This window comes from Patiria miniata, unplaced genomic scaffold (genome assembly GCF_015706575.1).
Source record: "Patiria miniata isolate m_02_andy unplaced genomic scaffold, ASM1570657v1 HiC_scaffold_5, whole genome shotgun sequence".
NCBI lineage: Eukaryota > Metazoa > Echinodermata > Asteroidea > Valvatida > Asterinidae > Patiria > Patiria miniata.
The window spans coordinates 17020180-17038864 of NW_024037072.1; the positions used below are offsets into that span (position 1 = coordinate 17020180).

Sequence of the window (18685 nt, forward strand, 5' to 3'; positions counted from 1 at the left end):
ACTCCATTTCTTTCCACACCTTTCACACCTAATCCTCCTTTTGTGTTTCTTCTTTCAGCCCTGCATGTTTGTGTGCACCCCCATGTTAATGTATGTACCTCTGTCATTTCTGTTTTAGCCTCTGAAGAAGAACTTGCTTAGTTCGCAACGTCAGGCCACATTAATTTTAAGATTTATATATTTCAGGTCCATCTAGTCAGTAAGCAGTTTGCAGCAGTTTTACTTTTTTTCAGAAATATTTTGTAGGACATGTGGTACCAGTAATACAGGCAATAATAATGGAAATTTATAACGCGCCATGTCTGTCATACATGACACTCCTGGTGCCGTAATTATCGTAACAAGTGGCGATTGTAAAGATTGATTTATGAGAAAGGAACTATACCAATGTAATATTCTTTTTTTTTCTTTGATGATAATCACAAATCCTCTACCATGTTTTTAAAGTCAGACTTCCACATATGAGGTACATCAGACAAAACAATTAGTACTTGCCCCGTCAAAACTGTGATCCTCTATGATTCTGGCAAGACAAAATGAACTGTAACATTTAAGTACTTATTTATTCAACTTCCTAAGACAGTTGGAAGAAGAACCTTTCGATGAAACTGTGTGAGAATTGGAATATTTGAAGCCCATTTTGGATCTTTTTGGATCCTGATACAATGGTACTCCGTTGGTGTCCACACAAAAAAGTCATATGCTGTTGCGCCAGTTATGTGGAGAGCACCTTGTCCTTGGTGCCAATATTTATGAGTCTCTTTTAGCTTCAGCATACCAGGGGCTGCAGTTGGGTCATTAAACAAAAAGAAGTCTTTCTTCATTGCCAACTCAATCAAAGGTGTAGCCCTTGCACTCCACGGACACTTAACTTCCACAATTAAGTCCTTGCTGACTTGACCATCAGGAGATGCCCCTAGTTGTCCATTATCCATGATAAACAGGCCTGTTGGCTGAACATCACATCCGCCGAGTGCTGAATACTTCTCCAAAGTTATGTCCTCATGATTCACTCCCCACTGAATAGCCTGTAATCAACAGAAGTAATTATAGAATAACGGTGTGAGGAATCGTTCTAAACTGTCAGATGACTGGGTTATTAAGGGCTACAGCGGCGTAGCCAAAAATCCTAACAGTGTTTCTTCCCAAAAAGTGTAATTAACTGTGAAAAAAGGGGGAGGCTTAAATCAGAGCTAATGTCTTGATTTTCCCCTGCTGGCCCTCCCACTGAAAGCTAGCCCCCCCCCCCACACCCACCACCTGTGCCCCCCTGCCGAAAAAGTCCTGGCTACGCTGCTGAAGGGCTAGCCGCTGTTTATGGACTAAGCCAAAGGTGCTGTGTTGTGAGGAGAAACTCCACTCCACCATCCTTGTTAAAGACACTCAGAGGCGAATATGGGTCAGCAGGACGATCTTCAGCGAGTAACTGATATTGTTTTATGTACACACTATTTGTTTTTATTAAGTTGGTATTTCAGCAAAATAAAACAGGCTGGCCGCCTGTTTCATTAACGGCGGCCAGCCACCAACCCAGTCAATAATAACCATCACTGTATATACATGTATTCTTTTATTTTGCTGAAATACCAACTTAATAAAAACAAATAGTGTGTACATAAAAAAAATATCAGTTACTCACTGAAGATCGTCCTGCTGACCCATATTCGCCTCTGAGTGTCTTTAACAAGGATGATGGAGTGGAGTTTCTCCTCACAGCACCAAGAACTGCACCAAAGTTGCTGGATGTTAGTCGATTTTGTTTATACGCAAACCTACACATCAAGAAATGAAAATAACAATTAAATATGTCTGGGTTTTTTTACTTGCATGCCCAAAGACATCACTCTTAAAAACTGCACTTCAGTTCTCTTGTGCTTGCAATCCAGATTTATAAAGTAAATAGTCATTTTACTTTACATAGGAATACAAAACTGTATTGTCCTCGGTAAAAGTAGCATTTAATTTGTTTACTAATGAAAAATCTGTTTGAAAAGTGAAACAACAACTATAAAATGCTTTCCACAAAGCATTATGACGTTGACCAACAGTAGTCCTTTCAATCACCTTGACATCCTCTTCAGAAACAGCCATGTGTTCTACTACATACTCTACTTTGTCCGGGGCATGTTCAAATTCAGGTGTGCTTGTTATAAAAGCATAGCTTTTTACTTGTTTGACCTATTGAAAAAGTTGCCTAAAAGTCTGTTAGTGAAAATTTAAGTCCAGAATGTGGTGTTGATTGGGTGGAGAACCCACAAACCAACCCTGAAGAAAATATACTGACATGCGGCAAAGGTGATAGTTTGAACAATGCTGCCATTGATTTCACACAGTTAGGGAAGCATTACACCTAAATCAAACAACATTTTAAAATTGTTTTTATTTTAGTGCATGCACTCTATTTGGTCATTGTGCATGATTACAATATTTAATTTTTGTTTAAATACTCTTTTACTTTTAAAACTACCAGTGAAATTAATACGGTTAATTATTGACCACAATCTTACCACTTCAGGTTCTTTGGTCAGGAAAGGATCCACCCAATCCCAGTGAATCTTCCTAGCAAGGAAACTCTCTGTAATAGCCACTCCCTATCCTCCTCTTCCACAAGTCTTTTCATTCCAGCTGAAAAATAAAAAAAAAATTAAAATTACTTGTAAGAAATTGTATCCACTATCTCTACAACAGAGTTTAATGCCACATCATCAGGGGGTTGGGGAAACGGTGTGTAACGTTGTGTGTTGGCAGGCACAGGTTTGTGGTACAATCAACTTTTAAAGTTGCTTTAATAAATCACAACGCTTACAATAGGCGCATTTTAAAACCCTGATCATTGGGCACACTTAATCCTTCCTGAAACTTTCTCAACTCCCTGGGGAGCATACAACCTCAAGCTGCTACTGAGCGCTAAGGGATTAATCAAACACCGTGCCATCTTGGCCCTTGCAGGTTCCCATTTATACACATGGGCGAAGATGAACACCATGGTAAAGGGTCTTGCTCAAGGACACAAACTTCACAGCTGGCCTGGCCGGGATTCGAACCCACATTCTGATGACTCAGCCACCAGAACATGAGTCGGGTGTACTAGACAGCTCGGCCATGACACCCCACACACAAAGAATCACTGTCTTCCTAAATTACCTGTACTTGTACTTGGAGTCAGCTGTGAAAGTCTCTTCGTTGGGGTTTCTTGGGATTTGCAGGGTTTGGGGCGGGACCACCTGCACTCAAGATCAGTTCTTGAAACATTCTTTTGAATCCATAGGAGGAGCACTGCCATGTGGTGACATCTGTCCTGGCCCACTGGGCATTCACATGATGAAAAAGTGACCATCTGCTCAGAAACCTGCAACTAAAAGATTAAAAAACGAAAAATTAAAATAATGATGACTGTTACATGCGATTCACTCAAATTGACTACAAGGTAAATAATTTCCATTGAAGTTGACACCAAATTGGGGTACTTGCAAATTGTAGAAGTAATTAAGATTATCTTATCAAAGTGCACAGTTAAAAAGTTTTTATGGGTGTTTGTGAAGTTCTCCAATATGTCTGCACAATTATATCCCCAAAAGAAACTGTCTGCCTCCGATCCTCCAACAAAATTGAGTACCTTGTAAGTTATGAACGATTAAATTTGTGTGTTTTAAAATCTTAAGCTAATTTCACCATTATGCATTTTGGAAAAGTAAAGTGGTAAGGATTTAACCAGTAAAATTTCCCCGGCAGCTAGGCCTAGTTTAATTTAATACTTGGATAGGCCTTCCCAAAAATGTACATGGTAGAAAATAGATAGTAGTCTGCATTCACTGTTTGGAATCTAGCCTAAATAAAATAGCCTAAAAGCTAGCCTTTTCACTTGGTAAAGTAGGCCCCCCCTACTACATGTTATTGTAATGATTCATTCATTCAATTGTTTTTTTCGCCATGACAACTGATATAATAATTAAGGAGATAAATTAAAAGTGTCAATTTTCAAAAACAAGTATAGCTATGTACTCCTGAAACCAGGCTATGAATGTGGGGCCCGCAGTTCCGAAACCTTAGTGTTCTTGTGCAATACGTGGGGACAGACAGTAACTGTGTCTAAGTAGAGTCACGAGAGGGATAAGTGGTCATAACCTCAGTGACTTAATTATGATGATGTGTGTTTGGTTGCAGTGTGTAATCAATACTCTGGTTTCTACAATCTATTCTAAAGCTGTTGGAAGCAGTACTAACAATTGGTGTCTGGCAACCTGTCCCTTGGCCTTCCCTATGCCGAATTACAAACAAAGTAATAACGGTAATTTTATGATAATTTAGAAATAAAAGTAAGCAACACGTGTACATTCGCCTATCAATGAATGTCTAAGTGACCAGCCCTGACTAGTGTGAGACGCTTGCGCTTACCTCCACTCTGTAACTTCGCTGCTTCATTGAAGCCTGAACCCTCCCCATGATCATACCGCCTGGTTGAACATGAACAAACAGCACTCTCCCCGATTTCAAGGCATTTTCGGCCTTCTTAAGTCGCTCTGGATGATCCTTAAAAAAAACTACAAAGAGTAAAACACGACACCGGTTCCATTTACTCGATATTGTAAACAAAAAACAGCTGATTGTGTTGACAGACGACCTTTGACAGTACACTTTCTATTTCGCCAAACTTGCAGTTGGAGCCGGAAGTTCACCGTCACGTGATGTATGACGTAGCCACTTACGAACAGGATTAGCGCACGTTCAGCTCCTGCACACACACAACCGCACACACCCACGCTACATACCGAGTGTGGATATTCCTTTGGTTTCGTGTAGTTAAGAAAAACCTCTGAAAAAATCATTTTACTGTCACTGTGAAACACTTTCAATCCAACTATTTTTCGATGGTTCCCTTTAGTGTTTCTCTTCATTTTGCTACATATAAACCTAACCCCAAAATGCCTCTAAACCTGTTTTCTAGAAAGGGGGAACACTGTGTGGACTTGCCCACGTCCACACGTGCCAACGCCGACTCTACCTGGCTTTTGTGGACCTCTTTTGTTCGGAAGTCCACTCAGTGAATGTAATGCCAACTAGTGGGGCTGTTGAGTGACACGATTGTGCATTTTGTGACTAAAGCATGGAACTTCGCATGTTGGTTCTACATGCCACGAAGAAAGTTTTCAGATGTGGAGACATTTCATATTTGACCTCTGGTGACCTTTGAGAGGTCAATGAACTTTACATACATAATTTATACTAATTGTTCTTGAAAACACCACTTTCCTATGACCCCAGTCTATGTCAGAGGTCTTCAGGCAATGGAAATAATGATCTGATATGAAAAAAATCATACTTGACCTCCGGTGACCTTTCAGAGGTCAATGACCTATATATATACAGTATTTATAGTAATTTATAAGATTACCACTTTAAACCCCAACTTTTTCAAGACCCAATTCTAAACGTTAGGCGTTCATGGTATGAAAAGCATTTTCATATGAATGGTATTTCATATCTGACCTCTGGTGACCTTTAAGAGGTCAATGAACTCTGTATGCTCTATTTATAGATATTTATAAGATTTATTATTCAAAACCCAACTTTCTCAGGACCTAAGTCTACAAGTAGGCTCTTTTGTGACATGAAAAACATTTTCAGATATGGGGACATCATAATCGGACCTTTGGTACCCTTTAATAGGTCAATGAACTTTATACCTTATTTTTCGTTGTTTTTTATATTTATTTGTCAAAACGCCCTTTTTGTGACCCAAGCCTCAGTATTGCAAAAGAAAGGTATTGCATCTATCATTAAACAGTCATGTAATGAATTCAAATCCAAAATTTGGGGTGACATCCGACCTCCATTTCCCTTTTTCAATTGGCAGACGCAACATGTTGCGAATTTGATAGAAGACTGTTGGACTTTCTTTACAATGTAATATGTACAAATGTCTGACAATAGTCACTCTTCTGTACTTATTACACTCTGTGGTATCTAGATGGACTTGGGTCACCACATTGTTAACCTTTTTGCCAAGCCCACTGGTCATTGTAAGAGTGTGATCATGATTCGTGCACCTCATTCATCAAGAGTTTTCTTGGAGACCAGATGAAGCTGACAAATGATGCCGATATTCAGATAGAAAGGGCACACAGAGCACCGGCTGTTCCAACGCGGGGTAAGGGACCATGTCCAAAACCATGTGGCTTTCTTCCGCTACTCAGACAAGCAGATGATATTAAGGGCTGCTCCCAAGGTGTTAAAGAACGAGAATGTCTTCGTGTCGGAGGACTTCACCCCTCAAGTACGGAAGAAGAGACGGAAGATGCTACACTTCAAGAGACTTCTCCTGCAGGAAATCAGTATTATTACTTTTTCTCACCATCTCCCCCCAAAATTCATAAGATGTGGTTATATGCAAAGATGATACATGTTGTTGTTTTTCCTTGAGAGTTAAATGGGTAAAATCAATATTTGTTCTCTTAATGTCAGAGGGATGAATAATAACCTCAAACGCAGACAACTTTTTCTTTGGTTGAGAAAGAAACAATTCTCGATTTTCTTTTTGCAAGAAACGCATAGCGAACTGAAATCAGAGAAAATCTGGACTAACGAGTGGGGACATCCTAGTTTTCTTAGCCACGATAAATCTAACAAAGAAGGTGTTGCTATTTTGTTTAAAAATGACTTGGATTATACTGTTAAGAAAAATTTGATTGACTTCTCTGGGAGATTTATTATAGTTGATATCGAGGTTGATGGCGAGGTTTTTACGTTAGTTAATCTTTATGCTTGTAATGAAGACTGGCCTGATTTTTTTTTTATTTGATTATTCAAAAAATGTCAGAGTTTGATTGTGGCAATATCATTATGGGGGGAGGAGACTTTAATGCGGTGAGGAATGTTACTTTTGATAAGAAAGGTTGTAGGCCTTGTACTAATTTTAAAGTGCAGGATAAAATCTCGACTATTATGGATTCCCTGGAATTAATTGATGTTTGGAGAGAGAACAATCCTGGTGTTCGACATTTCAGTTGGAAATCAAACCATTCCCCGCCGATTTTTTGCAGATTGGATTATTTTTTAATTTCTAACCATCTTTGGGGTCTTACTGATTTGACAGACATTATTCCCGGTTATAAAACAGATCACTCTATGATTATTTTGTCGCTCACCAATGCTGATAACAAGAGGGGCAGGGATTTTTGGAAATTAAACACCTCGCTTTTGACAAGATTATGTTTGTAATATTAAAAATGCTATTAAGTACATTACAGAAGTCAATACCTCGGCTAACCCCAGTACTTTATGGGAAGTTATTAAAGCGAGATTAGGGATGAAACGCTCAAGTATGCTTCCAGGAAGAAAAATGCCCAGATATTTTCTTAGTTTAGAAAAACGGAATTTAAAAAATAAGTCTATTTCTAAGCTTGTGTGTGAGAACGGGGATGTCATTACAGATCAGTCGGACATTTTGAGGCAGGAGTTTAATTTCTACTCTACATTATATCACTCTGATTCCACAGAGCAGTTCCAAAATGATGAGTTAATTCCTAGCAATTTTGAGAATAAGTTGACCGAAGATGACCAGTTTGTGTGTGATGGTTCTCTGGAAGAAAAAGAGTGTCTAGCTGCTCTTAAAGAAATGAGTAACAATAAGACCCTGGTTGTGATGGCATCCCAGCTGAATTCTATAAAGTCTTTTGGTCTGATATTAAGAATTTAATGATTGCATCTTTCAACTTTTCTTTCAATTGTGGTCAAATGTCTGTAGATCAGAGGAGAGGGATGAATAATTTAATTCCAAAACCAGGTAAAAATCCTAGTGATTTGAAAAATTGGCGTCCTATCTCTCTTCTTAATGTCGATTATAAAATATGTGCCAAAGTACTTGCAAACAGACTTAAGACTGTTCTCCCTTAAATTATTAACGATGATCAAACCGGTTTTATAAAAAATCGATATATGGGTGATAATATTCGTCTTGTGCTTGACACTGTTAAATTAACCTCAAAAAATGCTTCTCGTGGTATGGTTCTTTTTTTTTGGATTTTGAAAAAGCTTTCGATAGATTAGAATGGTCCTTCGTAGAAAAAAGTTTGAATTATTTATATTTTGGAAAAGATTTCATAAAGTGGATCCCTACTCTTTATTGTAATATTTCTAGTTGCATTATCAATAACGGTTATGTTTCACATTCATTTAATGTTACCAGAGGGGTTCGCCAAGGATGTCCATTGAGCCCATATTTATTTATTATTGCCGTTGAATTACTAGCGATCTGTATTAGACGCTCTATTGATATTGCAGGTATTCAAGTTGAGGATGAAGAATTGAAAATTAGTTCCTATGCCGATAATACTACTATTTTTTGGGATGGGAGCAGAAAATCCATTTCTTGTACTTTTGAGATTCTTGACGGCTTTTAGTTGGCTTCAAAGTTAATTTTAATAAATCTGAGGCTATGAAACTTGGTCCAATGAGATTTGCAAGGATATTCAGCCGATTGGTAGGAGTCTCTCCTGGACTAATGGGCCAGTTCGATTTCTGGGTATATTCTTTACTCATGATGGAAAGGATTTATTTCACCTGAATTTCGATGATCAGTTGGAAAAAAATTCAAACCTTTTTTAATTGTGGTCCAGGAGAGACATGACTCCAATTGGCAAGATCACTATTGTTAAAAGCTTAGCCTTGTCAAAATTGACTTTTCTGTTGACTGTGCTACCTAATCCTCCTCAGGAATATATCTCTAAGGTGAACAAACTGGTTTACAAAGTTATTTGGAATGGGAAGCCTGACCGAGTCAGCCGGAAAGTTGTTATTAATGAGTACAAGCATGGTTGTTTGAAAATGCTTGATCTAGACTCTTTCCAAAAGGGTCTTAAGTGTACTTGGATCAAGAGACTTCTTGACAGCTCGAAAGAGGCAAAGTGGAAGCTTTTTTGTCAATGGCGTTTTAAACAGGCTGGTATTTACGATATAATTCGGAAATTGAATATTTCTCCTTCAGATTTTCCATTCCATATTTTAAAAGACAGCTTCCTTAAAGATGTTGTCAGGGCTTGGCTAGAATTGCAAAAAGTAAAACCTTCTACCCATTTTTTGTCGGAGATTATTTGGTTCAATAGCAATGTTAAAATAAATGACAAATGTATTTTTTATCGCTCCTGGATGAAAGAAGGAGTTCTAAAAGTTAAAGATCTTTGTTCAGAAGATGGTAATATTTTAACTTTTCATGATTTTTAGTTGAGGTATAGAAATCTTAAGTGGTTGGCTTTGACTTGACAAATGAGACTGAGTCTAATTTATTGTTTATTCACGAGTTTTGTAATCAGAAAAAGCCTTCCAAGTATGTTTACAATTTCATTGTCCAAGCTGCAGCTCAAGAGCCTATTAAGTGCCAGCAGAAGTGGACCACTTTACTTGGATTCTCTCCACAGTGGGATGAGGTACATCAAATTCCGTTTAGGATTACCAAAGATTCTAAGCTGCAGTATTTTTAATATAAATTTATTCATTTTCTCATCCCGACAAATACTTTCCTTTACAACATTAAAAAGAAGGACTCTGACATGTGCTTCTTTTGTAATGAAGAGCGTGAGAGTTTGCTACATCTCTTTTGGGATTGTGAAAAAAATCAGCTGTTCTGGAAAGATATTGTTACTTGGCTTAATTCTACCTCTCATGCTCCAGTGACTGTAAGTTGTAGAGATATTTGTTTTGGTTTACTGCCAGAAAGGGAATGTCTTTTATTATTATTGTAGCGAAAAAATTTATCTTTAATAATAAGTGTCAGGATTTACCACTCTTGTCGATAACTGCCTTTAAAAACTTGGTACATTTGTATTTTCAAACAGAAAAAGCCATTGCTACAAGAAACAGGTCACTTGATGAACTACATAATAAATTGGCTAATCTTTTTCAATAAGACCTTTCAATAAGAGTGTGTTTCTTGTCCAATGTGCCTCTGATATTCCGTTGTGCCCCTGTCTACCCTTCAAAAAAGGGGAAAAGAGGTTGTAACAGACTGAATTTGACACTTGTGAACAAGTCTAGTAAACTTTTCTTATTTGCATAATTATGCATAAAAGCTCTTGCATTTTTGTTGCCTGAGGGCGCTGTTTGATTGGGTGTGGTCAGCTCCTTGGACATGCATGACCACATGTACATGTGTATGTACATGTACATGTGCACACCTATGCAGACACCTACATGTATGCAGACATGTAATGACAACACTCTGTGATTTGCCATTTATATGTGACATCCCTTTGGAAGCTCAGCAAAAGTAAGTTTACTGACATTTATTTACTTATTTATGACTGTGATTAGAGATTTATTTTCATAATTGAAAAGGAAATTTGTGTGTAAATATGGATTATTTAGCCAGTCAAATTGAACCATGTGAGTCACTCCTTGTTTGTCATTGAGCCCTTTTATATGATTGAAAGACATTGTAAGATGAAAAGTGTTGTTATTTATACTTACCATGGATAGATTTATAGAGCACTTGACTCAAAATTAGTTTTTGTTTTTCTTTTCTTTTTGTTTTCTATTGTTGAACCTTGCTTGCTTGCTTGCTTGCTTGCTACTTGCTACTACTACTTGCAACCTGATTGTTTGCCACATCCTACTGTACATGTTACTTGCTACTAGACACACCACTGTGAATTGTGAATTAAACTTTGTGACAGCAATCCAAGCATGAGTTTCAAACTGAGCGTATTGGTATTTCTGTAATCTGGGGAGGTCACATCAGTTCAATTTTGAGCACAACTGCAAGTCGAATCAAAATGGCGATGAGTGACCCACAAGTTGATATTGGTGCAGATGTACTTGCAGATTTGAAGACACAGCGGGATCGTCTTAAGGCAAATGTTACCAGAATCAAGAATCAAATCAAAGTTCTGATGAAGGACCCGGACAACCTTGAACTTGTTTCTGATTTATCAAAACGGTTGGAAGAACGCTTTGATGAGTTCATGTCTAAACAAAGGGAATTCCTTCAACTTCTGACTGATGAAGATGATATAAGGTCTGCAATGAATTATCAGAACATCGTCGTAGCTGGGATAGCAGAGATGCGTCAACAACTGGAACGACATCATCACAGATTAATGACGAGCAGCTTCAAGACACAGTTAAGCCTTCAGACTCTGTCAGTTCTGTCAGTAAACAGCACTCATCCACCAGTGGAACCTCATCAGTTTCTACTACTGCGTCGAGCGCAAGGCTTAAAGCTATAGCCGAGAGGTCGTCTTTGGAGGCACAAGCAGTTGCTGAGATACAGAGACAAGCTCTTGAGGGTGAGGAACTTCTGCTTGAGATGAGACACAGAGAAGAGGAGCTTAAACTCCGCCAACGTCGTCGTCAAATGGAACTGCAAATCAAGATCGCAATGGCCGAAGCTGTTGAGAAGACGTACGCTGAAGCACAAGAACTTGAGGCGCATTCGGTACGTTTCATGCAGTCAACTCCACGTGATTTAGATGACAAACCACGAGCACGATTGTCCAGTCACACACAAACAACACAGATGCCTGATACAAATGCTCCTACAAATACTGCTTACCACACTTACCCTGAGCTTAGACGACGTTCGTCCAACTTACCTTCAACCATAGCCAGCGATGACCGGACAGGAGACATCTTGGTGCAAATGCTCAATAACAGTCACTTACAGCAGCAATCTTTGGTCGAGACTCTTCAGCTACCAAAAACCGAGTTGATGAGCTTTGATGGCGAACCTGTCAAATATTGGATGTTTATTCGCGCCTTCGAGAACATAGTCGACAAAGAAACAGTTGGTGATGGTGCAAAGCTTGCTAGGTTGATGCAGTATTGTACAGGTCCAGCTAGGAAGCTTATACAGTGCTGTGCTGTCAAGGAGCCCAGTGAAGGTTACCGTCTGGCAAGAAAGCTGCTTCAGAGCCGATTTGGAAATGCATATGACATCTCAGATGCATGGATTAACAAGATTGTCGGTCGTCCTGCTGTTTCTGACAACAAGGGGTTACTGGAGTTTTCAGACGAGTTGAGAAATTGTCGCGAGACGTTGCAGACGATGGGCAAGCTTGAGGAGTTGAATAATCGGCAGAGCTTGGCTAAAATCATCGAGAAGTTGCCGTTTGACCTCAGAAAGGGTTGGCTGAAAAGGGTTCACCATCTTAAGTACATCGAAATGAGGCTTCCCACAATTGATGACGTGTTGGTGTTTGTGTCTGTAGCTGCAGAGCGTGCAAATGATCCTGTGTTTAGTAAACTACTGAGTGGAGATCGACCTGACAAATCACGCAAGAACACACCAAAGGAAAGTTGGAAGAGCAAGCCCCGTGCCAGCTTTAACACTCAAGTGGAGCAGACACCATCTCAGAAGACTACTTCATATAGTCGCCAGTCTCAGCCAAAGCAGAAACCTAAGTCAGGTGGAGAGGTTACTGGTCCTAGTGTAGGCTTTGCTGTATGCCCGTACTGTGCTCAAGGGCACGACTTATTTGGTTGTAATGGTTGGAAGGCGTTGAAAGTTGCAGACCGTCTGAAGTTCGTACGCAGCAAACATCTTTGTGTGAATTGCCTTCTGCCAGGACATTATGGGCGCGACTGTGAGAGAGCTACTGTCTGAACTGTTCCCGGTTGTGGTCTCAAGCATACAAAGTTTCTGCATCTACTTCGCAGCAGGAACTCAACATGGACAGACACGGGAAACAACCCTTCTACATCTTTGTCAGCACAGGCACCGCCATTTGTCACCACAAGTCCAGGTACCTCCGGTAATGTGACACGTAACATCACTGAAGCCGGAGTTGGGAAGGTGGTTCTACCTATTGAGCCCGTCAAGGTGAGAGGTAAAGGTTCCACAGACTTCATCACTACCTGTGCACTTCTTGACACTGGGTCCACGCAGACATTTTGTGCGGAGGCTTTGGCGAGAGAACTCGGAATTCATGGCAGGCGTGACACTGTGAAGCTCACAACACTAGATGACCACAACACACTTGTTGATACTTTTGTCGTCGATTTGGAAGTCACAGACGTCAATGATGAAAATCTTCTCGTCATGTCTAATGTTATGACGAGGCCCAACATATGTGTCAACTCTGATTGTTTGGTAACGCGGGAGGAGATCAGCTCATGGCCACATTTGCGGGATATTGTACTGCCTGATGTCAACCCTAATGACGTACTCCTAATCATTGGGCAGGATAATCCTTCTGCGATGACCCCTAAAGAAGTTCGTGAAGGTGATTTTGGAACACCCTACGCCACCAAGACCATTTTGGGATGGACACTTAACGGACCAGTCAAATCGGGGCCTCGGAACAGGGTAACTTCACACTTCATTGATGCTGATGTCTGTCTTCAACGTCAGGTTGAGAAGTTTTGGCTGATGGAGGATCTTGGAGGTTGTGATACAAGCATGTCAGTAAGTGACAGAAAGGCGATAGCTGTATGGGAACACTCTATTCATCTAGAGAATGGACATTATGCAATGGACATTCCATTCAAGACAAGGCCACCCTGTCTCCCTGATAACAAGGCTATGGCACAACATCGCCTGCGTCTACTCGGAAGGAAATTGACGAGGGATCCAGTGATGAAAGACAAGTACACTTCGAGCATCAAGGAGTTGATGGATAAGGGCTATGCTGAAGAAGTGCCATCAGAGCAGCTGGAGAGAGCCGATGGTGCAGTTTGGTACCTGCCGCATCACCCAGTATTTCATCCGCATAAGCCAGACAAACTCAGGATCGTATTTGACTGTGCGGCCAAGTTCCAGGGAACATCACTCAATGACACAGTGCATCGAGGTCCTGATCTCATCAATAAATTGGTTGGCGTCTTGTTGCGTTTTCGACTGGAACGAGTTGCATTCATGGCGGACATAGAGGGTATGTTCCATCAGGTAGTTGTCAACAAACCAGACCGTGACGTGTTGCGGTTTTTGTGGTGGTCCAACGACAGTATATCTTCTTCACCGAAGGTGTATCGCATGACGGCTCATTTATTTGGTGGAGTGTGGTCCCCGAGTTGTGCTAATTTCGCTCTTAAGCAGACGGCACAAGACAACATCCATAAGTACGACACCGAAACTGTCAGGACTGTCGATCAGAATTTCTATGTAGACGATTGTCTGAAGTCGGTTGCCACCAGTGACGAAGCCATTAGACTCATCGACCAGTTGTGCAGTATGTTGGTTCTTGGAGGCTTCAAACTCCGGAAGTGGATTAGCAACTCTCGTGAAGTCCTGCAGACAATTCCACCATCTGAGAGAGCAAAGACAGTTCTTTCTCTGGATTTGGACAGGGAGCTCTTACCTACCGAACGAGCCTTGGGTGTTCTTTGGGATGTAGAGAGTGACGTCTTCACATTTGATGTTCATGTGAGCAGTAAGCCGATGACACGCCGAGGACTGCTAAGTATTGTCAGCTCGGTGTATGATCCATTGGGTTTTGCTAGTCCTTTCATACTTACCGCCAAGATGCTGTTTCAGGAGCTTTGTAGACGAAAGATTGGTTGGGATGATTCAATACCGGATGAGATTGCTAGGCAGTGGGAGAGATGGTTGGCAGACTTACCTCAGCTGAAGAGTCTATCAGTACCCCGTTGCATCAGGCCACAAGGGTTTGGTTCCAGCGCTACAGTTCAGCTACATCATTTCTGTGACGCCTCAGAGAGGGGATATGGCGCGGTGACTTACCTGCGGCTACAGGATGTTGAAGAAAGAGCAAGCTCTTGCCTGCTAATGGCCAAGGCCAAGTTAGCACCTCTGAAGAAAACTACCATTCCACGTCTGGAACTTGCTGCTGGTGTTGTCTCCGTCAAACTAGACGAAATGATTCGAAGAGAGTTGTTGTTGCCTCTGCAAGAAAGTGTTTTCTGGAGCGACAGTATGATTGTGCTACACTACCTCAGGAACGAGGACAAACGCTACCAGACCTTCGTGGCCAATCGCATTTCCAGGATACTGGAGCTCTCCAAGGCATCGCAGTGGAGATATGTTGACTCCATGTCTAACCCGGCTGATGATGTCTCGAGAGGTTTAACGGCGCAGGAGTTAATTGGAAGTGAGCGTTGGGTGCAAGGTCCACAATTCTTACTCAGTGATCAATCTCATTGGCCAAGGCAACCAGATTTTGATACCCATGTGTCACCAGGTGTTCTGGAGGTGAAAAGAGACCCTGTCATCTATAGTACCTGCACATCCAAAGATGAGCCAGACGCTTTGAGTAAGCTCTATGGTCATTTCTCCTCGTGGTATCGATTGCGGAAAGCGGTCGCTTGGATACTTCGTGCAAAGGCAATTCTCCTTCACCGGATTGGGAAAGGAAATTCAGTTTCAGAGCCATCTCAGCCACTCACGGTAGATGAAGTATCTTCTTCAGAGAAAGCCATAATACGTCATGTCCAGCACATCAGTTTTGATGATGTTACTCTGAAGTCACATTCCTTTCGGAAGTTGTCACCGTATACGACAATTGAGGGTTTTGTGCAAGTTGGTGGAAGACTAGGCAATGCTGATCTTGCTGATGATGTCAAACATCCCTCGATTCTACCCAAGCGGCATCCTGTTGTAACACTAATCGTGAGGCATTATCATGAAGCTACGGGGCATTCTGGAACAGAGCGCACACTTGCAGAAATTCGTCAACGGTTCTGGGTCGTAAAGGGTCGTTCAGCTGTGAAGCAAGTGATCCACAAGTGCATTCCATGCAGAAAGAGAAAAGCACCTACCTTGACTCAGCGTATGTCCGACTTACCAGCAGATCGTGTGACATCTGGGCTTGCGCCATTCAGCTTGGTAAGGGTTGACATTTTTGGCCCTTTTATGGTGAAGCGTGCCAGAAGCCAAGTGAAGCGGTATGGCTGTTTGTTTACATGTCTGTCTACACGAGCAGTTCATCTTGAGATTTGTCACTCTTTCATCAACGCATTGCAGCGTTTCATATCTCGCCGTGATCGTCCTATTGAAGTGAGGTCTGATAATGGTACCAACTTTGCTCCTTTGACACCAAATCACCTGCTGCTCCTCCGCTCCGGACCCAAGCTGCCTCCAGGACAGTTTGTAGAGCAGGATGTCCACAGACGAAGATGGCGCCAAGTTCAATATCTTGCCGACGTCTTCTGGAAACGATGGCTCAGAGAATATCTGCCATCATTGCAAGAACGGCAGAAATGGATCAACCCAAAGCGTAATGTCAGTGTGGGAGATCTCGTGTTGATTAGGAGCGAGAACACTCCTCGATACCAGTGGCCCATGGGACTTGTGGTGACGACTTACCCAGGCAGGGATGGAAAGGTGAGATCTGTGCAGGTGAAAACACATACTGGAGTGTATCTTCGTCCCATCGACAAACTGTGTCTCTTGGAGGGAGACATGATGGTCCAAGAGAACGACACTTCTTGAATGCGGACTGAGGGTCAGCCGATCAACGCAGAAGTTTTCATGTGATGGACATGTGAGATCAGCATGAGCATATACAGATTTGCTATTAACTGACACACCCTGATGAGTGTCGTTGGACTGTAATTATTATAATTGGTGGTGGGTTTTGTAATGAATGTTGGATGACACTTTAAGTTTAAATTCTGTCTTTATGTTTAGATAATGTCTTGATATTACAAGAGCATTAGGGGCCGGAATGTAACAGACCGAATGTGACACTTGTAAACAAGTCTAGTAAACTTTTCTTATTTGCATAATTATGCATAAAAGCTCTTGCATTTTTGTTGCCTGAGGGCGCTGTTTGATTGGGTGTGGTCAGCTCCTTGGACATGCATGACCACATGTACATGTGTATGTACATGTACATGTGCACACCTATGCAGACACCTACATGTATGCAGACATGCTATGACAACACTCTGTAATTTGCCATTTATATGTGACATCCCTTTGGAAGCTCAGCAAAAGTAAGTTTACTGACATTTATTTACTTATTTATGATTGTGATTAGAGATTTATTTTCATAATTGAAAAGGAAATTTGTGTATAAATATGGATTATTTAGCCAGTCAAATTGAACCATGTGAGTCACTCCTTGTTTGTCATTGAGCCCTTTTATATGATTGAAAGACATTGTAAGATGAAAAGTGTTGTTATTTATACTTACCATGGATTGCTTTATAGAGCACTTGACTCAAAATTAGTTTTTGTTTTTCTTTTCTTATAGTTGAACTTTGCTTGCTTGCTTGCTTGCTTGCTACTTGCTACTACTACTTGCAACCTGATTGTTTGCCACATCCTACTGTACATGTTACTTGCTACTAGACACACCACTGTGAATTGTGAATTAAACTTTGTGACAGCAATCCAAGCATGAGTTTCAAACTGAGCGTATTGGTATTTCTGTAATCTGGGGAGGTTACAGAGGTCATAACAAAATTGTCCTTGGGGTCTGAATGCATGACATGCTGTAGAATAATAGTGAAAATACACTTGTTTTGAACTATTTAGACTTAAGTCATGAAAAGGTGGCATTTGGAATATTAAATATGATAAATAGCGGCAAATAGGGTATGCAAAGTGTATCGACCTCACAAAGACCACCGGGGGTCAAATATGAAAGTTCACACATCTGAGAATTCTGTTCATGTCGCAAACAGCCAAATTTTAGACTTGGGTCATAAAAAAGTGCGGTTTTACTAAGTTCATTGACCTCTTAAAGGTCATCAGAGGTCAGATATGAAATGCCCTTCATATGAAAATGCTTTTCATACCATGAACACCTAACGTTTAGAATTGGGTCTTGGAAAAGTTGGGGTTTAAAGTGGTAATCTTATAAATTACTATAAATACTGTATATATAGGTTATTGACCTCTGAAAGGTCACCGGAGGTCAAGTATGATTTTTTTTTTCATATCTGATCATTATTTCATTGCCTAAAAACCTATGACATAGACTGGGGTCATAGGAAAGTGGTGTTTTCAAGAGCAATTAGTATAAATAATGTATGTAAAGTTCATTGACCTCTCAAAGGTCACCAGAGGTCAAATATGAAATGTCTCCACATCTGAAAATGTTCTTCATGGCATGAAGAACCAACATGTAAAGTTTCATGCTTTATTCACAAAGTGCATAATTGTATCATATATTTGACCTTAACAGCCCCACTATACCCAACGTGGTTGTCTGTCTAGTCTTATTGAAGTTTGAGTATAAGACATTTTATCAAGTAAATGATAAAATTCATGATACTCAACGGAAACATTGGAATTTTGCATTGAATGTATATATTAATGAGTATAAGACATTTATCACGTAAATGATAAAATCCATTGTACTCAACGTAAACATTAGTTTGGTGCTGTGTGCCAATTTCCATGCTTGCCGTATTACCTCTCGTGATTGCGGACGTAATATGAATATATCTCGTTTATATAGCAGCAGTCGGAATTCTAGGCAACCAATCAGCGTTGGCCAATCCAAAAGGCAGAAATACGTATTGATCGCGCTGTGTGTATCATTTCAAGTCGCAGCTTCAAAGACAAACATGTAAGTTTAGTTTGAAAATAATGTCCCTCCTCCTTCCCTTTCAACCTTCCTTTGTATTGTGTTGCAACTGGCTCGGTTGCGAAAGAGAAGGCGTTTTTTGTGCCAAATAAGAAGTCGAACACCCAATCTTGTTTTGGATATGGGGTAAGCTTACTTGAATAGGATATGGGGCATTTCGCTTGCACATATACCTCTAATAGTCTCTGGGATAAGGTCAT

At 40.6% G+C, this 18685-nt stretch overlaps 2 protein-coding genes across 2 annotated transcripts; one reads left to right on the forward strand and one right to left on the reverse strand.

The window, feature by feature from the left end:
• Nucleotides 1–566: 566 nt before the first annotated feature.
• Nucleotides 567–1999, reverse strand: LOC119741252. Its single transcript, XM_038217004.1, has 2 exons — nucleotides 1640–1999; nucleotides 567–1028 (listed from the first exon to the last, which is right to left on the reverse strand). Exons 1-2 carry the CDS (start codon nucleotides 1778–1780, stop codon nucleotides 567–569), a joined length of 603 nt encoding a protein of 200 aa, XP_038072932.1. The 5' UTR covers nucleotides 1781–1999.
• A 3969-nt stretch (nucleotides 2000–5968) lies between these two features.
• Nucleotides 5969–16378, forward strand: LOC119741253. The gene is made up of 6 exons (XM_038217006.1): nucleotides 5969–6020; nucleotides 6195–6332; nucleotides 7497–7619; nucleotides 11028–11279; nucleotides 11313–12513; nucleotides 12649–16378. Exons 1-6 carry the CDS (start codon nucleotides 5969–5971, stop codon nucleotides 16376–16378), a joined length of 5496 nt encoding a protein of 1831 aa, XP_038072934.1.
• Nucleotides 16379–18685: the final 2307 nt, after the last annotated feature.